Below are 24513 nucleotides of genomic sequence, written 5' to 3' on the forward strand. Positions count from 1 at the left end.
AGGATGTGGTGGCAGGCCTCTGTGGTCCCAGCTACTCAGGAGGCGGAAGCAGGAGCATCCCTTGGGCCCAGAAACTCAAGGCTGCAGTGAACCAAGATCACGCCACTGCCTCCACCCTGGGTAACAGAGCAAGACCTTGTCTCCAAAAAAAAGACTATACAGGGGTACATAATATTTATTCATGTATTTACTTGAGTATCATCAGTTTTACTAAGGCTGTATATGTTAGCACGATATTGGTTCTATCAATCTCTCCGCGGACACTTGCTGTAAATAAAGCAGAGAGGCCTTCAGAGTGCACCGTTTTGGTTCCTCCATCCTGTTGTCTGGCTCCCCTTCTAAAACCTAAGTTCCAGGACGGCAGGAACTTTCTCTATTTGGTTCACACTCCACACAGTAAGGGCTCAAAAATATCTAACGACACAGGCCTGCTTCTCGGTTTGCACTGCTCCTCCACGGTAGTCTGTGCAGTGGGAGCAGGCAGCCCGGGCCCAGGGTCCACGGAAAAGACGCAAATAGGGAGCTCGAGAGCGCGGACCTTCTAGAGGCGCCCTGCGCCCACCGCTGTCCGTCCTCGAAGCTCCGCCCCGGGGCTCCGCCTCCGCCGGCGCGTATTCCTTTAAGGACCGCGCGCGCCGCGGCCTCGCTCTGGGGCCGGCCCCCGCGCCCCCGCGCCGCCCGCGCCCCCGCGCCCCCGCGCCGCCCGCGCCCCCGCCCGCCCGCGCCCCCGCGCCCGCCGCGCCCCCGCGCCCGCCCGCGCCCCCGCGCCCGCCCCGCCCCGCGCCCGCCCGCGCCCCCGCGCCCCCCCCCCCCCCCCGCCCCGCGCCCCCCTCGCCCGGCGCGCCCCGCACAGCGTTGGGGTCTTCTCCGCGTCTGGCACGTCCGGCCAGCCCCGGCAGCACGGCGCGACCCAGGTCCCCGCGCCCACTACGGGCCAGCGTGCTGGGCCATGATCCGGCCGGGCGGCTGGTGTGCGCGGCGGCTCTGCAGCGCGGCGGTTTCCGCGGGGCGGCGCGGGGCGGTGGGCGGGCAGGGCCTGGCGGGAGGCCGCGCCCTGCGGCTGCTGGTGGACATGGACGGCGTGCTGGCCGACTTCGAGGGCGGATTCCTCAGGAAGTTACGCGCGCGCTTCCCCGACCAGCCCTTCATCGCGCTGGAGGACCGGCGCGGCTTCTGGGTGTCGGAGCACTAAGGCCGCCTGCGGCCAGGGCTGAGCGTGAACGTCCCTGCCCCGCCCGGCGCCGGGCCCCCTTCTCGCCCAGAGCCCCAGACCCCGCCCCTGCGCGGGTGACCTTGGACGGTCAGCGCCCCAGCCTCGGGGTGGTCCTCTGGTAGAATACGGTCTGGGGCGGGGGTAGCGCGCCGGGAAGACGCGGCCCCGCGCTCAGGATCTATTGGCTGCGATCCAGGGCTTCTGAAAATGCGGGAGAGTACAAAGTGTTAATATACCTAACTCTCCATCTAAAGATGACTTTAAAATTTGTGGCATATTTGGCCTCAAGTCGTTTGTTAAATTTTTAGAAAAATAAACGTTATAAGTTGTCCTCTTTCACCCCGACCGCAATCACATTCCCACTTCTTTGTCCCCAGGACTTTGATGGGTGTCTTTACCCATCTTTTTTGCTGTTGTCCATGAAAGCATAGCTTGCAGGGGTATTTGAGGCCCAGAGAGGTTGTGTGACTTTCTGGGGGTCACACAGTGAGTCTGGTCGAGGTGAGGTGGGATCCACCTCATGTCTTATCCCCTTGCAGAGCTAGCCTTCCTGAACACCTGAGCTCAACCCCTACCGTCCGACTCCCGAGGTGTTCTGTCCAGGATGGATAGAGGGGAAAGATCCAAGGAGGGACGTTTACACACAGATCTTGGTTGGTAAATTTGAAGTATTTTGCAAAAGGAACAGGGGATTTTGGTATGCACAAAATTAAAGAGGCTTGAGTGTTTTCTGGCATCCCTTGATTGGCCACCTAGGGTTGCTGCTGGAGGGTTTGATAAAGAGGAGGAGGAAGTTACAAGAGCCCGTTTTTTAGCCACAAGTTCACTGCATCCTCTTTTTTGTTGGGTAAATATTATCTCTGTTTTCCAGATGAGGAAACTTGCCCCAAGTCACATGCTGCTCAGGGGTTCAGTCAGGACTCAAACCCAAGTCTGTCTGCCTCCCAAGCACAGTTAGTGCTCCCCACTCCAAAGTCCTGTTTTCTGTCCTGCTGTCTCTAACAAGTGACATTTCTTCTGACTTCAGAAAGATACTTCATCAGTAATGTGGTTTGTTGAGGGACACGTGTTAATAACAAAAGGAAACCAAGTACCATTTGTCTCCATCAACACCAAGCACTTCAGAAGGTGACTTTCACAGAGTCCAGTGTGCTGAGCTCTTCCAGGGCCAATGCCTAATGATAAACTTTAAACCAGAGAAAATACCCTAGTACTTTCTGCAGCCTCAGGAATAGGCTCCAGTGTGCGGCGAATGTTCATTTATAGACAGCGCTCGGCATCGGGAGTGTGAACACCGGATATCCACCCAGGAGTGTATTAACGTGGAAACCGGCCGGGCGCGGTGGCTCAAGCCTGTAATCCCAGCACTTTGGGAGGCCGAGACGGGCGGATCACGAGGTCAGGAGATCGAGACCATCCTGGCTAACACGGTGAAACCCCGTCTCTACTAAAAATACAAAAACTAGCTGGGCGAGGTGGCGGGCGCCTGTAGTCCCAGCTACTCAGGAGGCTGAGGCAGGAGAATGGCGTAAACCCGGGAGGCGGAGCTTGCAGTGAGCTGAGATCCGGCCACTGCACTCCAGTCCGGGAGACAGAGCGAGACTCCGCCTCAAAAAAAAAAAAAAAAAACGTGGAAACCAAGCCCACCCCCAATTCTAAAAAGTGCAGCAGCTTTTCCAGTTCTTTGTGCAAATATGTAGGCTCTGTATGTGCAGGATTACTGGTTTCCAAGCACAAGGCAAAGTAAGGAGGGTGTCCTGGGAGTGATCTGCTGGCTTCCCCTACTTTCCTTCCCCAAGCACGGCTTGCTGCTGCAGACATCCCTTGGCCAAGCTGGTCCCTTGGTTAAACCACTTGTTTAACCAAGTGGTTAAAACAAACCTCCCCCACACGTGGCTCCTTATGTGTATGTAGGCATTTCTACTTTTCAAAATTCTGCTCTATCTGTATTCCCTTTGATCTTCACAGTACCCCATGTGGGATGTGAGGATTAAATGTGTTTCAGTAATAAGCACGCATTTGCCTAGTCCTGTGGTTCCTGAGAGTGTTGCTGGTGTGCTGTCAGAGCATCCTCCGGCCATCCATGTGACAGGGTGACTGTCTTTCTATAGCATGCTGAACGGCTGGCAGCGGCACTGCCTGTACTGCACACATGGGATTTAGGCTTCTACTTCTCCTAGGCAGAAATGTGTCTCCCCTCTGGTTGTCACTTTCCCCTTGCCTGACCCTAGAAAAGGTGCTGCATTCTGGCCCTGCAGCAGAACAGGGGAAGGAGAAAGGCAGCGGGGGTTGGGGAGTGGGGAGGAGAGGGTTGGTGTTGGGGGTTCTCCTCCCAGCTCAGCTGCTGTTTTGCTATGTGATATCAGGTGGATCTCTTCCCCATTCTGAGCCTCAGTTTTCTCACATGTAAAATGAGGATCTGCATTTTTGCTTTGCAACTCTAAAAGCAGCGAAATCCTTTTTTTTTTTTTTAAATGTACTTACTGGCACCCCAACATGTAAAACAGATACAAGCAGAGCTCTTCTGGTTAATGTGGGGAGGATCCTAGAGCTCCCTGAATTGTCCTTTTACCCTGTCTCCCCCTCCCGCTTATCCCTCATGACACAGCAGTGCCCTTAAAGATCTCTGAGTCCCTCCAGTTCTCAAGCTTAAGGACTGTACTACCATGGTAAGACCTGGTCCAGCCTCAGTTTCCACAGTTCTTTGGCCACTCGAATCCAGCCTAGCAAGCACGCAGTTCCTGACGACTGGCCTCAGGTCCCAGAGAGCTCCAGCAGGTGTAGGAGTCCATGGGCCTGACACCTTAGCGGGTCTCTGCTGGATCCCGATGAAGTCAGGTCCTTTCTGGAAAGGGGTTCGAAGCCCACATACTCTCTGCACTTCTCCCAGGAAATACGTCCTTGGGTGTGTGTTTGGGGGAGTGAGCAATGCAGAACCACTTCCCCTATAGCCTGGATATACTCCCCAAGATGAGGGCAGTAAGGTGCTGAGGACCCTAGAAGTAACTTGCTTTTCTCAACTTCTCAGGAGAAGGCCATCAGCATTTGGGAGTCAAAGAATTTCTTTTTTGAACTTGAGCCTCTGCCAGGGGCTGTGGAAGCTGTGAAGGAGATGGCCAACCTACAAAAGTAAGTTTGTCCTCCCAGCCCTGCCTGGCCGGGCCACTGAGCCCTGTACCTCCTTCCTTCTTCTTCCCTTCTCTGCCTTCTCCTTTCTCTCCCCTGGCCCTGCGCAAGGCTGCACTTGCCTCGTCATTGCTGAGTCTGGGGAAAACCACCGAATACAATGATCTCGGTTTGTAGGCTGTGATGTTTTGATCCAGGAACTTGAGGAAATACCTAGTTTAATTTGGTCTGGTTCCCTGGGTGTTCAAAGCTCATTTATTCAGCAAATATCTCAGAACTGACTGTGCTAAATACTGCAGGCCCCAGTGATTCAGCAACGAGCAAAGTATAGTCCTTGCCGTCATGGAGCTTCCAGTCCAGACAGAGCAGACATTGAAGAATTACAAAGTGGCTGGGCTCAGTGGCTCACGCCTGTAATCCCAGCACTTTGGGAGGCCAAGGTGGGTGGGTCACCTAAGGACAGGAGTTCAAGACCAGCCTGGCCAACATGATGAAACCCTGTCTCAGTCAGGTGCGGTGGCTCACGCCTGTAATCCTAGCACTTTGGGAGGCCGAGGTGGGTGGATTGCCTGAGCTCAGGAGTTCAAGACCAGTCTGGGCAACAAGGTGAAACCCCATCTCTACTAAAATACAAAAACTTAGCCAGGCGTGATGGCATGCACCTGTAGTCCCAGCTACCTGGGAGGCTAAGGCAGGATAATTGTTTGAACCTGGGAGGCAGAGGTTGCACAGTGAGCCAAGATTGCGCCACTACCCTCCAGCCTGGGCGACAGAGTGAGATTCCATCTCCAAAAAAAAAAAAAAAAAAGAAACCCTGTGTCTACTAAAAATACAAACAATTAGCTGGGCTTGGTGGCGGGTGCCTGTAATCCCAGCTACTTAGGAGGCCGAAGCAGGAGAATCGCTTGAACCCAAGAGGTGGAGGTTGCGGTGAGCCGAGATCGTGCCATTGCACTCTAGCCTGGACAACGAGTGAAACTCCATCTCAAAAAAAGAGTCACAAAGTGAAGATAATCACAGATTGTCCAAAGAGCTGAAGGAAAAGAGATTTAGTGGGAAACCATTTAGAAAAAGCGTTTAAGGAAAGAGAAGTGGTATTGCTTGAGATATTTGTTTTGTTCTGGTGAAATGAGTAGTTCTATGGACTGAAGCCCCCACTCAGTGACCTGTTGACAATTACAGAGGATGTGCTTCCCTGAGAGCTTTTTAAAAACAGCCTTATTGACATATAATAATGACATACAGGCCAGGCGCAGTGGCTCACGCCTATAATCTCAGCACTTTGGGAGGCCGAGGCAGGCGGATCATGAGGTCAGGAGTTCAAGACCAGCCTGGCCAACATGGTGAAACCCCATCTCTATTAAAAATACAAAAATTAGCTGGGGGTGGGGGCGGGCGGCTGTAATCCCTGCTACTCGGGAAGCTGAGGCAGGAGAATCTCTTGAACCTGGGAGGCGGAGGTTGCAGTGAGCCGAGATTGCACCATTGCACTCCAGCCTGGGCGACAGAGTAAGACTCCATCTCAAAAGAAAAAAAAAACACACATACAGAAGCTTTTACTTTTGGTGTCGTCCAATTTATCTGTATTTTTCTTTTGTCACTTGTATTTTTGTGTCATATGAAGAAGCCGTTGCTGACCCAAGGTCACAAAGATTTGCCCCTCTGTTTTCTTTAAGAGTTTTAGTTTTAGCTCTACCATTTAAGCCTATGATCCATTTTGAGTTAATTTTTGTATATGGTATGAGGTAGGGGATCAAACTTCATTCTTTTGCATGTAGATATCCTGTTGTCCCAGTTCCATTTATTAAAAATACTATTTTTTTCCCACTGTTCTTGCTGAGAATTAATTGACCATCAATATAAGGATTTATTTCTAGACTTGAATAACTTTTATCAGCCACATTTTTGCTTGAATTTAGCAACCTGAATGACAAATCAAATGTAAGATACGATTTGGCCTTCATTATGTCGTATAAATGCCTCAAAAAATTGTCAACTTTCAAAGTTCTAATATGATAAGTAGGTGTCAGAGAAACACAAAATACAGAGTTTGAGTTGAATCGTAGACCTTATTTGGTAGTAATTTATCTTTGGATGTGAGTCCAAGTCCTGCAGAGTAGTGAATTTTGTTCTGGCTTATGGTATGAACTTGATGTATAGTGTTCCTGTAGCAAGAGTCTGAGAGACAAAGAATATGTGTACAGCATTTACACTTAAGCTTTCAAAACCCTGCTCACAGCCTGGATCAGCACGTGCTGACCTGCAGCCACATGGCTGTATCCTGGGGAGCTGCAGGGCACGGTGGTTTGGAGTGGGATTCTGGACACTGGCTGCCCAGGCTCACATCCTCACTTCCCCAGAATCTCATTCCCAGATGTCAGGCAAGTTATTAAACTTTCTGGGTTTCAGTAAAATGGAGATAATGAGAAAGTCCTCAGTATAGTGCCTGGCACATAGCAGGTGCTTAGCAAATGCTAGCTGCTGCTCTTGCTGTTCTGTTACATTTAATAGGCATATCACAAGAAAAGCATCCTTAATTCACCACAGTATGGGAAACAATGGATTACATTGGCTTCTTCACCGTAGAACTTTTCAGAGCTTTTAACTGCTTGTGTGCTTGGTCACACTCCATTGGGGTAGTAAGGGATGCAGCTTTCTTCAAAAGTATTCTAGCGGCCGGGCGCGGTGTCTCAAGCCTGTAATCCCAGCACTTTGGGAGGCCGAGACGGGCGGATCACGAGGTCAGGAGATCGAGACCATCCTGGCTAACACGGTGAAACCCCGTCTCTACTAAAAATACAAAAAACTAGCTGGGCGAGGTGGCGGGCGCCTGTAGTCCCAGCTGCTCGGGAGGCTGAGGCAGGAGAATGGCATGAACCCGGGAGGCGGAGCTTGCAGTGAGCTGAGATCCGGCCACTGCACTCCAGTCCGGGCGACAGAGCGAGACACCGCCTCAAAAAAAAAAAAAAAAAAAAAAGTATTCTAGCGACTAGGCGCGGTGGCTTACACCTCGCAGCACTTTGGGAGGCCAAGGTGGGCAGATCACCTGAGGTCAGGAGTTCGAGGCCAGCCTGACCAACATGGAGAAACCCCGTCTCTATTTAAAAATACAAACAAATTAGCTGGGCGTGGTGGCGCATGCCTGTAATCCCAGCTACTCAGGAGGCTGAGGCGGGAGAATCACTTGAACCCCTGGAGGCGGAGGTTGCAGTGAGCCGAGATTGTGTCACTGCACTCCAGCCTGGGCAACAAGAGCAAAACTCTGTCTCAAAAAAAAAAAAGGTATTCTAGCCTGGATCATTTTTGCATAGCTTCTCGATTTACACCTTTGCAGAAATTACAGTTTGGGAATGCAAATCTAGACCATACCCAGTGGTCCTTCATCTCCATTTGGCTCTTAACTTGGTAGAAGATTCCTATGGTCAGTTTGTGCCCAGTATCGAGACAAAGTGAAGGGACTCGTCAGTAACTGGGTGGATAACTGTATCTAGTGCTGAAGTGGGCACTCTGAGTACAAGAGATGTGGGCCCAGCAGTAGAGACCAAGGCTGATCAGTTACCCTCATGACTGTTTATCCAGCACCTGCTGCATACTCGGCCTCATCCCAGGGCTGCAGACACACAAATAAGTAAGAGAGTTCTTACCTTCAAAGAGTTCCATGGTAAACAAGCATTGGAACATAGCTCTCAAAGTAATCGTGGCGTTGGGGTGCAGCCAGGCAGGCAGGACCTGCTTCTCCCTGGGAGGCTGCACCATCGTGCTGCCATCTTGAGGAATGAAAAGGAACCTGCCAGGTAGTGAAGGGCAAGGGGACTCCAGGTAGGAGGGGAACAGTTGAGCAGACACCCAGCGGGCTCTCCTGAGACGGCCTCTGTTGCACGTCCTGCCCTGTTCCAGCAGCTCTGTGTGTGAGATAGGGTTTCCCTGGGCAGAGCCTCAGGTTCTGAGGAGCTTGGTTTGGAATTTCTTTTTATTGTTCAGGAATACATGAATATATTCTATTTCTTTTTTTTGAGATGGAGTCTTGTTCTATTGCCCAGGCTGGAGTGTAGTGGCGCGATCTCGGCTCACTACAACCTCCGCCTCCGCCTCCCAGGTTCAAGCGATTCTTCTGCCTCAACCTCTGGAGTAGCTGGAATTACAGGTGCCCGCCACCACGCCCGGCTAATTTTTTTGTATTTTTAGTGGAGACGGGGTTTCACCATGTTGGCCAGGTTGGTTTCAAACTCCTGACCTCAAGTGATCTGCTCACCTCGGCCTCCCAAAGTGCTGAGATTACAGGCATGAGCCACTGTGCCTGGCCATGAATATATTCTTTATCTTTCTTTCTTTTTTTTTTTTGGCATAGAGTCTCACTCTTGTCATCTAGGCTGAAGTGCAGTGGCGCAGTTTTGGCTCACTGCAACCTCCATCTCCTGGGTTCAAGCAATTCTCCTACCTCAGCCTCCCAAGTAGCTGAAATTACACGCACCTGCCATTGTATCCAGCTAATTTTTGCATTTTTATTAGAGATGGGGTTTAACCACATTGGCCAGGCTGGTCTTGAACTCCTGACCTCAGGTGATCCACCCGCCTTGGCCTCCCAAAGTGCTGGGCTTACAGGCATGAGCCAGCGCACCCGGCCGAATGTGTTTTTATAAAAGACTCAAATAGTATGAGCATGTGTGAAAATTGTCAGTTGCCCTATCTCCCTGCATACACCCGCCTTGGCCCACTCCTTCTGCTCTAGTTAAGAATTTGGTATGTATGCTTCCAGACCTTTTGAAGTGCACCCCCCTACCTATCTAGATACAGTTTTACAAATCTATAGGTTTCACCCAGCAGTCAGAGTGATATTTTTTTAAACCAAATTCGGATGATGTTAGCCCCACTACTTAAAGCCCTCTGCTGGCTTCATACTGTGCTAAAATCCTGCTCTCCCTCGGCCAGGCTGGGAAGGCTGTCTGCCATTTGGCCCTGCCTTCCCTTCCAACCTCTGTCTTCCTCTGCTCCTGTCACATTGGCTTCTTTCCTGCCCCTTGGATGTGCCACATGTGTTTCTGGTCTTAGGACCTTTGTTCTTGTTACATCTTCCCAGAATGTTTCTGCCCTAGTTCTTTACACAGCCCAATTGTTTTTCTCTTTCAAACTGAGAACCTTGCATGTTGCCTCCTCACAGAGGCCTTCCCTGACCACTGCAGCTGAGATCTCTGCCCTCCCCTCCTGGTCGTTCTGTCCCATGACCCTGAGTATGTACTCTAAGCTGAAATTGCATGTCTGTGTCTGTCCCTTCCTCTTTCCAATGTCAGCTCCCTGAGGTCAGGGATTGTCTTGGTTCTGACTCTATTCTCAGTTCTCAGAATGATGCCTGGCACATCACACACTCAAACGTATTTGCCAAATGAATAGCTTTATGTGCATAATCCCATAGTAATTTTTGGTTTTTTAAAAACATTTTTTTAAAACAATTTTGGAGGAAACCACTCATTTAGAAGGATAAGAACTTGGCCGGGCATGGTGGCTCAAGCCTGTAATCCCAGCACTTTGGGAGGCCGAGGCGGGCGGATCACGAGGTCAGGAGATCGAGACCATCCTGGCTAACACGGTGAAACCCTGTCTCTACTAAAAAATACAAAAAAAAACTAGCCAGGCGAGGTGGTGGGCGCCTGTAGTCCCAGCTACTGGGGAGGCTGAGGCAGGAGAATAGCGTAAACCCGGGAGGCGGAGCTTGCAGTGAGCTGAGATCCGGCCACTGCACTCCAGCCCGGGCGACAGAGCGAGACTCCGTCTCAAACAAAACAAAACAAAACAAAAAAACTGCCACAAAGGAAACATTTCTAGCCTTAAAAGATTTACTCTCCCCAAAGAAAGTATCAGGCTGGGAGGGACATTTTCAACTGAGAAATGATCAAACCTCAAAGAATAGATAATTTTAATGCTCCTTAAATTCTTCAGAGTAAAAGGAAAAAGCAAACGCGCCCAATTTTTTCTCTTTTTTTCTTTTTTTGTAGAGATGGGGTCTCACTATGCTTCCTAGATTGGTCTCGAACTTCTGGCTTCAAGCACTCCTCCTGCCTCGGTTCCAAATTTTTTATGATGTGAGCATAACATTGATTCTGAAACCAAACAACATTAGCCATTCCAAAAGAAAATTATTACCCATCTCATTTTTGAATATCAATGCAAAGCTTATAAATAAAATATTAGCAAACAGAATCAAGCAGTGTATTTTAAAAAATATGACAAGTTTATTGCAGGGATAAACTAGATTTTTTATTAGGAATTTATTATAACTAGGACTCATTACTTCAGTATGAGGAAATCCGCTGTCACCCGGTTTGGTCGCCCTTACAGACATCTTCCTTCTCTTCCTCTCTTCCTTTCCAGTGAAAACATCTTCAAGTTTCCTCTACCAAACCAAAGATTCACCCCTCTTCTTTTATTCTTTCCTCCTCTCTTCTCAGAACAAAGGGGTTGTTGCTGACCAGCCAAGGCTTCTTATTTGGGGCCGGATCATTCTTCCTTGTGGGACAGTCCTGTCCTTCAGATAGGATGTTGAGGAGCACCCCCGTGTCTACCCACTTAGGTAACAGTAGCATCTCCCGCATCATGACAACCAAAAACGTCTCCAGACCTCCCCAAATGTTCGCGGGGCGGCGAGGAAGGGCAACATGGGCCCTGGTCGAGAACCACTAGTCTAGGCTCTCCCCTCTACCTGGGCACCGCGACTTGCCAGTGTTGGTTATTTTCCCTGGATCCTTTCCATCCTCCTCCTTTGATCCTCACGCCCTCAAATATGACCGAAGGTCCTGTCATTCCACTCCTGCAGCTTTCACTAAGGTCTTAGGCCACTTCCATGTCAAGAAACACAGTGACTCTTTCCAACCCCTGGCCATGTGCCTCAGCGTGAGGGGTAGGGAAGATGCTGAGTGGGATATTCACCTTCCCGAGTTGCAGGAGCCTCCACGGCATCCTGGAGGAGGCACTGGGCGGTGAGGGTGCAGAGGGGCGGGGGGCGGGCCCCGCAGAATGCGGTGTCCGTGTGCAGCTAGCGCCACAGGCATGACGGGCGGGGCGCAGGGGAGGCCGTGAGCATAGCTCTCAAACTGGAGGACGCCTCAGAATCACTTGAAGGGCTTGCAAGAATGCGGACTGCTGGGCCCCACCTTCATCGTTTTAATGCAGGAAAAACCGAATAGCCTCGGTGGGACGGAGAACCTGCATTTTCTCGAATTCCCAGATGAGACTGAAGCTGCTGGTCCGGGCACTACCCTTAGAAAACCGCCGGTCTCGAGTGCGGAAATGGGGCCCAGATCTGGCCTGGGGCGCCCCAACATAGATTCTCTGCAAACAGAGGATGAGCAGATAGGGAGATGAGACAGGGAGCGCCGGTAGAGAGGGGCCCCCTGCCGCCGGCTGAAGGAGGACGGCAAAGGCGGCGGTCCGGGGACTACATCTCCCAGCGAGCTCCGCGCGGCTCGCGCTCGCCCCCACTGGCGGCGCCGGCGGGAGGCGCCGGCGGAGCGCGGGTCTAGCTCCTGAGCGTCAGTGAGCGTCGGAAGCCGCGGCGGCTGCGGGCTGCTGGCTGCCGCGGCGCTGAGCCAGCGGGACCGGTGAGTGGGAGCCGCGCCGCCAGCCCGCTCGCCGGCCGGCTCTCTGCGCCTCAGCCGCGCGGTCTGCAGGGGTGGATGGGCGAGCGCGGGGGTCCGGCAGTCCGTCGCGGAGGCACAGGACTGCCTTTCTGGGAAGGCGCGCTGCGTCTTCGCCGCGGGGGCCCCGGTCGCCTCGGGGCGTGTCCTTGGCCCCAGCCCAGGAGGGACGTCCTGCCCTGTCCTGCTCGGCCCGGAGCGGTGGGACCGGTGCCGCAGGTGGCTGCGGCACGTGGCCCCGCCTCCTCCCCTCCGGGCCCGAGGGTTGTCGCAGGGACCCGGGACTGAGGGCCAGGTGGCTCCCGACAGCTGCGGCCCTGGAGGCGACCCCAGCCCTTGCCGCGGTGGGACAGGTGCGCGGGCACGCCCGGCCCCGGCTCCTGGGTCTCGGGAGCCTCCCGCACCCTCCCTGGTGCTCCTTGCGGGTGCTGCGTGGTGCAGAGGACCGACAAGCCCTTGGCTCTCGGCGTCCACCGCGCTCCCGCCCCTTCCTGGCCTGGGTGACCGGGGAAGGTCTAGGGCTGCGCATTCCGGGTCTCAGCCGGGGCGCCGCGGCGTAGTGCACCTGGCGGACCCGGGGGAGCGCGCGGTGCCCGTGGGTGTCCCGGTGGTGCGGACCTGCGGGCGCGCGGCAGTAACGACCTCCTTCCCCAATGTCCGTGCAAGGAAATTAGTGTTATGTGCGTGCTTTTTTTTTTGGAAGTTTGACTCTGAATATCTTATTTTGCTGGAGCTCCATTTGCCAGCACGTAAGTTTATGTAATAAGCGGCATACAGTTCGGAAAAAAATCTTCCTGTGAAGGTGCTCTTCCTTGCCCTCTGCAGGAAGAATTACGCCGAGCTGGTTGACAGGCTTATCCACCAGCAACCCTAGGAGCTGCAGGCAGCAGATAAAGTGTTTTTTTGCGTAGGGGCACAAGTCAGCCCTTCAGGACAATTTTTGTTTTTGGAAGATTCTGTTATCCAGTTTCAAACACCGTGTTATTTCAGTGTTGAAGATGGGGGAGGAGGGAGAAGCAAAGGCTTGTCAATCCTAATACCTCAACAGAAAGAAATTAGCTTTGCAGGATTAACTCTCCAAGCAAGCGAGTTGAATTTGGTAGCCCAAACTACAGCTGAAGCTGAGCCTCTATACTAAACCCTGTCTCAGTTTTAATAATTTTTCAGTTGATTCGTTTGCCTCTTCCAAGTAGGTGATCTTACTGTCTGTTAAACAACAGATGTCTCTCATGTTTGTCTTGTCTTCCAGAGATTACTCTCGCTGCAGCGTTGACTATTAAGGTTAAATAGGAATCTTTGTCTCGGGCCTGGTTTTAGGAAGCATTCCCTGTGTATCTTCACCGAGTGTATTCTATCACATTAAGTACATTTCTGTTTATGCCTAATTACCAAGAGTTTAAAAAGTCAGGGTTGGGTTTTTGTTTTGTTTTTGTTTTTTCCCAAATGCTTTTGTGTAGCATGCATTGATCATGTAGATTTTCGTCTTAAAATTGTTAACGTAAGCGGTCACGTAGCTAGATTTTCTTTCTCTAAAACCCTGGGCTAATTTAAAATGCACTTTTGGATTGTTCACATCAGTAAGCTAGCATCTTATTTAGGGTTTTGGTATCTGAGATTGGCATAGTGTACCCCATTTTGATCTGTGTTCGTAATTAGGATTAGGCTGTCCTCTGATTAAATTGGGAAACTTACCATCATTTTCTATGCTCTGGAATAGAAGAATTATCTGTTCCCTCAAGTTTGGGAACAGACTGCCTGGGCTGCTGCTGGTGTTTTTTTAGGAAGTTAATATCAGTATTTAATTACCTTTTCATTTTTTTCACGATCATTTATTTTTCTCAGTTTTTCTGTTTCTTCAAAGTAAATTTAATATTTTCTATTTTCCTAGAAAATCATGAACGTTATTGAATTTTAAGATATGCTAGCCTAACGTTGTATATAGTATTCTGTTGTAAGAAAACAGACTGTTACATATCTGTATGTACCTGTATGTTCTCTTTCTGATACAGTACTTTTTTTGGTACCTTTTCTCTTTTTTATTGATCAGACTTGCTTAATGATTATTTTATTAATCATTTCAAAGAACCAGCTTTTTTTTTTTTTTTTTTTTTTGAGACGGAGTCTTGCTCTGTCGCCGGGGCTGGAGTGCAGTGGCCGGATCTCAGCTCACTGCAAGCTCCGCCTCCCGGTTCACGCCATTCTCCTGCCTCAGCCTCCCGAGTAGCTGGGACTACAGACGCCCGCCACTCGCCCGGCTAGTTTTTTTTTGTATTTTTAGTAGAGACGGGGTTTCACAGTGTTCGCCAGGATGGTCTCGATCTCCTGACCCCGTGATCCGCCCGTCTCGGCCTCCCAAAGTGCTGGGATTACAGGCTTGAGCCACCGCGCCCGGCCAGAACCAGCTTTTGTTAACCAGGATTTATTGATTAATTCTATTGATTTTTTATTTTTCTGTGTCTTGAATTTCTGTTTTTTATTTTTCTACTTAATTTGAGCTTATTTTGTTCAAGTTTTAGCCGTTTGAATGGAAAACTTGGCTGATTTATTTAATCAGTCCTGTGAGCGAGGCAAGGACTTCTAATTCTTTCGTTCCACTTACCTCACATTTGGCTTTAGTTGTATTTTTACTTTAAGCCTTCCAACGAGACATTATTGCTATTGTTCTTGTTATTTTCTAGGTCAACATTTATTAGCTTTATCTACCTGTTTACCTTTCTTCACTTTGCATTCCTTCTTGTATCACAGATGATTTTCTTTGGAACATTTTCCTTCTCCCTCAAGTACATTCTTTAGAAATTACTACAGTGATGATCAATTCTCTGTTTTTGTAATATCTGAAAATGCCTTTATTCTCCCTGTATTGAGAATTTTAGTTTCACCATGTTTCTTCTATTGATTTCAGAGTTATTTTTATATTTTTTCTAGCATTTAAAAAAGATGTTTTGTAGCTGAAAGGTTTTGGGATCTCTATTCTGCCACAGTGCTGAAAGAAAAACAAAGATTACAAATAAATTAATTTGCCCTCCACTGTCAGTCACGACTGTTCCCTGAACTCTTAGTATATTGGGTATACAGTTCTATAACTTATTTTTTTTCTCTGTTTGACCTGTTGATTCGGAGAGTTGTTTTGAAGACTCCCATTATGATTCTTGTAGGGGTTTTTGTTCTATTTCTATGTTTAATATATATTTCTTTCTTTAAATGTATTTTTGAAGCTGTCTTATGTGCTTAAAGGTTCACAATTCTTTTTTTTTTTTGAGACGGAGTCTTGCTCTGTCACCCAGGCTGGAGTGCAGTGGCCAGATCTCCGCTCACTGCAAGCTCCGCCTCCCGGGTTCACGCCATTCTCCTGCCTCAGCCTCCCGAGTAGCTGGGATTACAGGCATGCGTCACCACACCTGGCTAATTTTTGTATTTTTAGTAGAGATGGGGTTTTGCCATGTTGACCAGGCTCGTCTCAAATTCACCCGGCTAAGTTTTGTATTTTTAGTAGAGATGGGATTTCACCATGTTGACCAGTCATGAACTCCTGACCTCAGGTGATCTGTCTGCCTTGGCCTCCCAAAGGGCTAGGATTATAGGCATGAGCCACTGCGCTCAGCCATGTGATCCTACCTTAACAAAAATACTTTAAAAGAATTAGCCAGGCATAGTGGTGTGCACCTGTAGTCCTAGCTACTTGGGAGGCTGAGGTGGGAAAGCTCGGGAGTTCAAGGCTGCAGCGAGCCATGATTGAACTACTACACTCCTGCCTGAGTAACAGAGCAAGACCTTGTCTCTAAAAAATAAAAAGACTTCTACCATCATCCCTCTTGTTAAAAGGCAATGGTGAGTTACTGTTTAATGAGTAGACTTTATTTGTGACGGTAAACATTTCTGGAGATGGATGGTGGTGATCGTTGTACAACATGGTGAATGTATTTAATGCCACTGAATTGTGCACTTAAAATGGTGAATTTTATATTATGCTTATTTTAGAACAGTAAAGTGTAAAAAATTACCAAAAAAAAAAAAAAAAACAAGAAAAAAAAACAAAACAGAAGGCTAGTATTTGCAGGAGTGGAACTAGGACTTTGCCCAAATTGCAGACTTCCTTCACCCCAATTTTCTTTTTCTGTTTTAATGAAGCACAGGATATTTACAATAAAGTCCATAAAGTACACTAATCTTAATCTTAGCTATAAAGCTCATTGCATGTTTACATTTGTTTATACTTGTGTAACCACCACCCTGTCAAGATGTCAAACGTTCCAGCACCCCAGAAGGTTTCTTTTCAATTGTAACTCCGCGAGAGGTAACCACCATTCTGACTTGTATTACCATCATTTGATTGTGCAGCTTTTAAACTTAATACAAGTGGAATCAGGCAGTATATACTCCTTTGTGTCTGCTTCTTTCACTTAGCATAATACCTGGGACAGCCACCCATTTATTAGTGTATCAGTAATTCATTTTTTTCCTATTTGCTGTGTAGTTCCCATTGCATTTATCCTTTCTGTTGAAGGACATTTGGGATGTCCTAGTTTTGGGCTGCTATAAAAAAGGTGCTATGAACATTCTTTTGACCTATGTACTCACTTCTCTTGGGTGTGGATCTAGGAATGGGACTGCTGAATCACAGAGGACTGTGTGCTGTGCTCACTTAGGAGTCTCCCTTCTTCGACTTGGTGCCTTTCAGCAGATGTTTGTCCTACCCGTTTCATGGCAGGGAAGAAAGCGAAGCAAGCACAGAGGGCGTTGCTTTCTTCTATTTTCCAGCCTTGGCGTTAGTAGATACTGCCACTTTCCAAAGCAGTTATGCCAGTTTACACTTCCACCCACAGGGCATGCGCGTTCCAGTTGCTTCACAGCCTCACCAACACTTGGTGTTGGTGTTTTTTCACCATCAAGCTATGGTGGGCTGGGGGTAGTTATACCCTGAAATTTATATGATGCAAAGATGGAAACTTTAAAAAATTGTGGAAATATTTAAACTTCTCTCAGTAAATGGCCCCAAAGCCATTGGAGTAGGATGGAGCAGGGCTTTTCCCCTCAGCCTGTGTGATGGGCGGGGCTCGCCCACTGCATGTCCACATTGATTTAAGGGCTTTCCATACTGTGTGCTCCGGATGTCAGATACATTAGACGGCTCTGGGCAGCTGCCTTCTCCAGTCTTCTGGCACTGTTCCTCTCTAGAGCCTTCTTTCATGAAGACTCAACAGTGGTTGAGAGAATTTAGTTGTGATTTTTCTCATTAACCTCAAATGTAATCTATCTGGGCCTGAAGTGTGGATCACTTAGGAGTCTCCTTTCTTAGACTTCAGCACATTTTAGGAAATGTTTGTTCCATGACAGGGAAGAAAGCAAAGCCAGAACAGAGGGCGCTGCTTTCTTCTGTCTTCCAGCCTCCAAGAAAGTTCCTTTCTCACCTTTGAACACATTTTCTGTGTGAGATAATCTACAGAATGCGTGGTGGTGAGGCCACAGCAGATACTCAGATTGTTTCTCTCCCTCCACGTCCTCCTGGCCTATGCCATGAGCCCTTTTTGTTGTCCTTGAATTTCTTGTGCATTGCCCTACCCTGCCTTTTGCTTATCTCCCAGTTCTTTTTTCATTGGTTCCCATTCTTTTTTTCCCCTTCCAGCAAAGCAGATTTATTTTTTATTTAATATTTTTGTTTAGAGACAAGGTTTCGCTTTGTCACCCAGGCTAGAGTGCGTGGCACAGTCATAGCTTACTGCAATCTTGAACTTCTGGGCTCAAGCAATCCTCTCACCTCAGCCTCCTGGGCATCATCATGCCCAGCTAATTTAAAAAAAAAAAAAATAGTGAGACACAGTCTCGCTGTGTTGCCCAGGCTGGTCTTGAGCTCCTGAGCTCCAGCAGTCCTCCCACCTCAGCCTCCCAAAGTTCTGGGACTACAGTCGTGAGTCACGGTGCCCAGCCACATTTTTTTAGGCTCATTACTTGAAGTGTGACCTGATGGTATTCTTCACGCACAGTCTTATGCTGCTCTTTGAAAACAGTCGTGGGAGATCATACTCGGACCTGTAATGACAGAAACAGGTTTGCGTTTTTTCACTTCACTCTATCATGCTACTCAAAGTGCTGTTATTGTATCTTGACTGCTGGGCACATAGCCCAGCTCCCATGCTCCACTTGTTTATAGCGCTCCTTCCTGAAAACCACCTCTTCATCCTCTCTCTTTCCCTCCAACTCTCTCAGCTCAAGAGGGCCAGCAGTGAGGACACGCTCAACAAGCCAGGAAGTACCACTGCATCGGGGGTGGCTCGCCTGAAGAAGACCGCCACTGCCGGAGCCATCTCGGAGCTCGCTGAGAGCTGCCTGAGGAGCGGCACAGGTAGGAGGGACCGGGCAGGCGGGACCCGGCAGGCCTTCAGTCCTGGCCACATGGAAGCACTTCAGTGACCCATGACCCATCCAGTCCTTCCCTCGTCAGATATTTCTTGACCACTTACCCTGTGCCGGACCTGTTTTAGGCAGATGACGTCACTGCCCACAGGGAGTTTACATCTAGAGTGGGGAGACTGATGAGAAACAAAAGGTAACTGGGTGTGCTGTGATTTCTTTGGTCCCTCCAGAGGTCCATTTGTCACCATGCATGTGTGAAATCCTGACATGCAGGCAGGGCGGTGTATGTTGTGGGGCTGTCTGGATGCAGAATGCATTAGAGAAATAAATGAACCCTGTCAATCCGTTGCAGAGGTGGATGTCTAATATTGTACTGAACCCTATGGAAAGCTGGCAAGAGCCTCGCCCAGCAGCTGTGGAAGGCTGCTCAGAGTGACTTGGACGGCAGTGGCAGCTGGAAGCTGTGAACCTTCTCAGTGTTACTCATTTTTTGAGATCCGAAAAGGTTTTTCAATCATTATATTTGAGTTCAGAGCATGTGAAACATACAATATCAAAAATTTGTTTAATTTTCTCTTTGCACATATAGATAATAACTCTAAGCTTTCATGGTCTAACTCTTACAGTGCAGCCCTCAGTGTATTGCTACATTGTCTAAGATGGGAAAAATAACTGAAATACATCATTATTAATTTTTAATGTGTTGAAGGGTAGTGCACTTTTTTTGCTTTTTTTCGTAAAAGTCACATTCAGGCTAGATCTCAAAAGGTATATTTTAATTTATTCGGTTTTCAAAAAGTTGAATCTGTGAAGACTATATGTGGCTTTCTTTTATTGGATATAAGGGGAATTGCCTGGGTTTTCTATATAATGACTTTACCATTGTAAACACTGATATTGTACTAAACATACACACACACTTGGTTTTTAAAATACGGTAAACAAAAGTACCATTTATTTTTATCAAGCCAGCCTAACACTGATTCCAAAAGTTAATAAAGCCCCACTCAAAAAAAGACAGACTGGGAGGAGCCTAGGGGCAGGGTGGGAAGGAGGACCAGCCGAGTCCCGGATGTGGGACAGAGTGAGTGTGGTGTGTCCCCAGGTGCAGGAAGGTGGCGAAGGGAGGTGAATCCCAGTGGATGGAGCAAGGAAAAGGGTGGGAGGAGAAAAAGGTGGGAGGAGGACCAGGTGGGAGGGTGGCAGTTCACTCAGGACCCAGCGGGGGCAGCACGATGAGGTGGGTCACAGTGTTCCTGAACGGCAGCCCTGAGAACAGAAAGGTGGTTGCTGTGTATGGAACTTTATCTGATTTGCTTTCTGTGGTCAGCAGTAAACTCAGCATAAAAGCCACCAGTGTGTATAATGGGAAAGGTGGGCTGATTGATAATATTGCTTTGATCAGGGATGATGATGTTTTGTGTGTGGAGGAGAGCCATTTATTGATCCTCAGACAGATTCTAAGCCACCTGAGGGATTGTCAGGATTCCACACAGACTGGCTAACATTAAATGTTGGAGGGCGGTACTTTACAACCACACAGAGCACTTTAGCGAATAAAGACCCTGACAGTATGCTGGCCCATGTGTTTAAGGACAAAGGTGTCTGGGAAATAACCAAGATCATAGAGGAGCTTTCTTAATTGACCGAAGTCCTGAGTACTTTGAACCCATTTTGAACTACTTGCATCATGGATAGCTTATTGTAAATGATGGCATTCATTTATTGGATGTGTTAGAAGAAGCAAGATTTTTTGGTACTCATTGATTGAACACCTAGAAGTGGCAATAAAGAATTCTCAACCACCGGAGGATCATTTACAATATCCCGAAAGGAATTTGTCTGATTTTTGCTAGCAACTCTAACCAAGTCAGAACTGCAATGCCAGGGTTTGAACTTCAGCGGTGCTGATCTTTCTCGTTTGGACCTTCGATACATTAACTTCAAAACGGCCAATTTAAGCTGCTGCAGTGTTGCACATGCAAATCTTTGCTGTTTAAGTCTTGAACAAGCTGATCTCTCTGGATCAGTGCTTGACTGTGCAAATCTCCAAGGAGTCAAGATACTCTGTTCTAATGTAGAAGGACCATCCCTGAAACTGTGTAATTTTGAGGATCCTTCTGGTCTTTTTTTTTTTTTTTTGAGACGGAGTCTGGCTCTGCCGCCCAGGCTAGAGTGCAGTGGCCGGATCTCAGCTCACTGCAAGCCCCGCCTCCTGGGTTTACGCCATTCTCCTGCCTCAGCCTCCCAAGTAGCTGGGACTACAGGCGCCCGCCTCGTCGCCCGGCTAGTTTTTTGTAGTTTTTAGTAGAGACGGGGTTTCACTGTATTAGCCAGGATGGTCTCGATCTCCTGACCTTGTGATCCGCCCGTCTCGGCCTCCCAAAGTGCTGGGATTACAGGCTTGAGCCACCGCGCCCGGCCGATCCTTCTGGTCTTAAAGCCAATTTAGAAGGTGCTAACCTCTAAGGTGCGGATATGGAAGAAAGTCACGTGACAGGAATTAACCTGAGAGTGGCTACCTTAAAAAATGCAACGTTGAAGAACTGTAACCTCAGAGGAGCAACTCTGGCAGGAACTGATTTAGAGAATTGTGATCTGTCTGGGTGTGATCCTCAAGAAGCCAAGGAGAGGGTCCAACATGAAGGGAGCTAGATTTGAAGAGATGCTGACACCACTACACATGTCACAAAGTGTCAGATGAGAATTTTAGGGGCTAGAGGAAGATGTACAAGATGAAAATGTTTTCCTTATCACTTTTCTTTCTCCACCCTCTCAGTTGTCTAGAAGAAATAACACTAAGGAAATTAAAAAAAAAAAAAAACATTTAGAGGATTATGCTTGTTTTCAGTGGTGCATAGGGGAAAAAATTGATTTTTTTTCCATATTCTGATTTTTTTTTTTTTTTTTTTTGAGATGGAGTCTCACTCTGTCCACCAGGCTGGAGTGCAGTGGTGCGATCTTGGCTCACTGCAAGCTCCGCCTCCCGGGTTCATGCCATTCTCCTGCCTCAGACTCCCTAGTAGCTGGGACTACAGGTGTCCGCCACCACGCCTCGCTGATTTTTTTGTATTTTTAGTAGGGACGGGGTTTCAGCATGTTAGCCAGGATGGTCTTGATCTCCTGACCTTGTGATCCACCTGCCTCGGCCTCCCAAAGTGCTGGGATTACAGGCTTGAGCCACCGCGCCCGGCCGATCCTTCTGGTCTTAAAGCCAATTTAGAAGGTGCTAACCTCAAAGGTGTGGATATGGAAGAAAGTCACGTGACAGGAATTAACCTGAGAGTGGCTACCTTAAAAAATGCAACATTGAAGAACTGTAACCTCAGAGGAGCAACTCTGGCAGGAACTGATTTAGAGAATTGTGATCTGTCTGGGTGTGATCTTCAAGAAGCCAAGGAGAGGGTCCAACATGAAGGGAGCTAGATTTGAAGAGATGCTGACACCACTACACATGTCACAAAGTGTCAGATGAGAATTTTAGGGGCCAGAGGAAGATGTACAAGATGAAACAAGATGAAAATGTTTTCCTTATCACTTTTCTTTCTCCACCCTCTCAGTTGTCTAGAAGAAATAACACTAAGGAAATTAAAAAAAAAAAAAAAATTTAGAGGATTATGCTTGTTCTCAGTGGTGCATAGGGGAAAAAATTGATTTTTTTTCCATATTCTGATTTTTTTTTTTTTTTAAGATGGAGCCTCACTCTGTCTCCCAGGCTAGAGTGCAGTGGCATGATCTCGGCTTACTGCAAGCTCCGCCTCCCGGGTTCATGCCATTCTCCTGCCTCAGACTCCCTAGTAGCTGAGACTACAGGTGCCCGCCACCACGCCTCGCTGATTTTTTTGTATTTTTAGTAGGGACGGGGTTTCAGCATGTTAGCCAGGATGGTCTTGATCTCCTGACCTTGTGATCCACCTGCCTCAGCCTCCCAAAGTGCTGGGATTACAGGCATAAGCCACCGCACCTGGCTTATATTCTGATTTTTAACAGAAAAGCACTCATTTAATAGATGTAGGGAAACTAGATATTGTTGCCTTTTGAATACGGTAGGGATGTTTATCTAGTTTTATGACCAGGAATAGTATATATTATATTTGCTTTTAAATAGGCGTGATGTAGAAATAGCATCTTGGTTTGAGATGCATTTGAGGATTTTAATTTATGGAAAGCACAACATATGTGATTATATTTATTGAATACCTAGATGTAGTATGGATATTTAAATTGTAAAAACTTTATGAAAACTTTGAAAAGGTTGTTCAGGCTTATAAATAGCTTTAGTGATGCCTCCCTCTTTAAATACCTGTCACACCATATGAATATGGTGAGCTCAGACTCACTAAGACTCTTTTTAGGTTCATTTTTATAATGTTTACTTTTTAGAACAAAACACTAGCTAAGTTAAAATAATATCCAGTTCTTACTGATTGAGACAGAGTGGAAAGAAAGACATCATTGTACATCACTGTCATTCCAAAGGTACAGTGGAACTCTGGATGGAGGAAGAACTTACCTATCACTACAACACTTATAAATGAGCATTTCTCAGAATTTTATTCTAGGCAACTTCTACTCAACACCTAGTTTTCTCATACAGTCAGCACAAGCATAGGAAGATACTGCAAAACCAAAAAGCCAAGGTACATCATTAATATTCATTTAATTCAAATACCAAATAGTTTACATAGGGCCAGCTTAGAAATAGATATTAAATCCAGATCTACTGCAATCAAAGCTTACACAGTATCAGTGAATATGGTAGAGGTGCCTGTTAAAAGCCAATGTAGTATAATTGCAGTTAGAACCCTACAGTGGGGAATGAGGAATTTTAAACATACATTTGATTACAGCCACCAAAATATATATGTATATATAGAAAGTAAAAATAAAGGTATTTGGCTGGTCCAAGAGGCAATACCAATCAGTCAGCACCTATGATTCTTTTACTTACATTTTTTGATTTTTTGTTTTTGTTTTTGTTTTTTGAGATGGAATATCACTCTGTCGCCAGGCTGGAGTGCAGGGGTGTGATCTCGGCTCACTGCAACCTCTGCCTGCCGGGTTCAAGTGATTCTCCTGCCTCAGCCTCCCGAGTAGCTGGGACTACAGGTGCACACCACCACACCCAGCTAATTTTTGTATTTTTAGTAGAGGCGGGGTTTCACCATGTTAGCCAGGATGGTCTTGATCTCCTGACCTTGTGATCCGCCCGCCTTGGCCTCCCAAAGTACTGAGATTACAGGCGTGAGCCATGGCGCCCAGCCTGTTTTTTTCTTTAAACAAATTTTAGCCCAATTTTCTTGAGTCATTTTCTCTCTGCAACAGCAGGGGAAGGGCCTGTACCTCCCTACCAATGACCTGGTGTCCTTACATCTACCCTAAGAACAGGGATATTAGCTGTGTCCACAGGGTTCTGAATTCTACAGACTCATCAACATGACGCAAGGAATCATTGAAAACCACTTTTGTCTCCTTTGGGAGAATGACACATCTTTAGTATTTATGTAGCCTATTCTTCTATATCTAAATATGCAAAGCTTTCCTTAACAGTAAACGGTACATATGCATAGTGGGAGGAGATCAGACCTTTACAAGTGAAGGAAAGCAACTTCAGAAATGAATTATTTTCTTTGCTTTATTATTTTTCCCAAGACAGAGAAGTATTGTATTGAGAGATTATCTGTTTTCATAATCAACATGTGCCTAAATTATATTTAAATCATTTCACTCTGTACTATATTTTCAGGAATTACAGAATGTGTTATTCATTCACTTAAAGGTACCTCTGTAGAAATAACCTAAAACTGCAAAAGGATCTGAAAGATCTAAACATGGTGTGCTTAGAAACTGCAGATTTTAGATCTAATGTATATTGCATTAATAAATGATATAAAGTGTTGAAAAAAAAGACAGACTGATCCCATGATCAAATATTAATATAAAAATTTGAGATCAGCCGGGCGTGGTGGCTCACACCAGTTATCCCAGCACTTTGGGAGGCCAAGGCAGGTGGATCACGAGGTCAGGAGATCAAGACTAGCCCAGCTAACATGGTGAAACCCCATTTCTACTAAAAATACACAAATTAGTTGGGCACGGTGGCGGGTGCCTGTAATCCCAGCTACTCAGGAGGCTGAGGCAGGAGAATCACTTGAACCTGGGAGGCGGAGGTTGCAGTGAGCCGAGATCATGCCA

At 47.5% G+C, this 24513-nt stretch overlaps 2 protein-coding genes and 1 pseudogene across 2 annotated transcripts; 2 read left to right on the plus strand and 1 right to left on the minus strand.

Moving 5' to 3' along the window:
• Positions 1 to 822: 822 nt before the first annotated feature.
• NT5M (5',3'-nucleotidase, mitochondrial) lies at positions 823 to 10534 on the plus strand. Its single transcript, XM_033184345.1, is given in 3 exon segments — positions 823 to 1216; positions 4242 to 4342; positions 10330 to 10534. Coding segments are annotated over 3 exon segments (459 nt in total). The 5' UTR covers positions 823 to 949; the 3' UTR covers positions 10421 to 10534.
• A 12-nt stretch (positions 10535 to 10546) lies between these two features.
• On the minus strand, positions 10547 to 18387 carry LOC117068015. Its single transcript, XM_033185280.1, has 4 exons — positions 18083 to 18387; positions 17914 to 17994; positions 17376 to 17404; positions 10547 to 12488 (listed from the first exon to the last, which is right to left on the minus strand). Exons 1-4 carry the CDS (start codon positions 18385 to 18387, stop codon positions 11443 to 11445), a joined length of 1461 nt encoding a protein of 486 aa, XP_033041171.1. The 3' UTR covers positions 10547 to 11442.
• A 495-nt stretch (positions 18388 to 18882) lies between these two features.
• On the plus strand, positions 18883 to 21979 carry LOC117067594 (annotated as a pseudogene).
• Positions 21980 to 24513: the final 2534 nt, after the last annotated feature.

Source organism: Trachypithecus francoisi, unplaced genomic scaffold, assembly GCF_009764315.1.
Source record: "Trachypithecus francoisi isolate TF-2019V2 unplaced genomic scaffold, Tfra_2.0 Lachesis_group20, whole genome shotgun sequence".
NCBI lineage: Eukaryota > Metazoa > Chordata > Mammalia > Primates > Cercopithecidae > Trachypithecus > Trachypithecus francoisi.

Excerpts from the sequence above, each read along its gene's own strand:
- LOC117068015 (XM_033185280.1), bottom strand. The coding sequence starts at position 18,387 with ATGGGTCATGGGTCACTGAAGTGCTTCCATGTGGCCAGGACTGAAGGC. Across the intron at positions 17,405-17,913 it reads ACCATCAGGTCACACTTCAA|ATTATCTCACACAGAAAATG; the intron begins GTAATGAGCCTA and ends CGCATTCTGTAG. Across the intron at positions 12,489-17,375 it reads CACAGAAAATGTGTTCAAAG|CCCTAGACCTTCCCCGGTCA; the intron begins GTGAGAAAGGAA and ends CGGAATGCGCAG.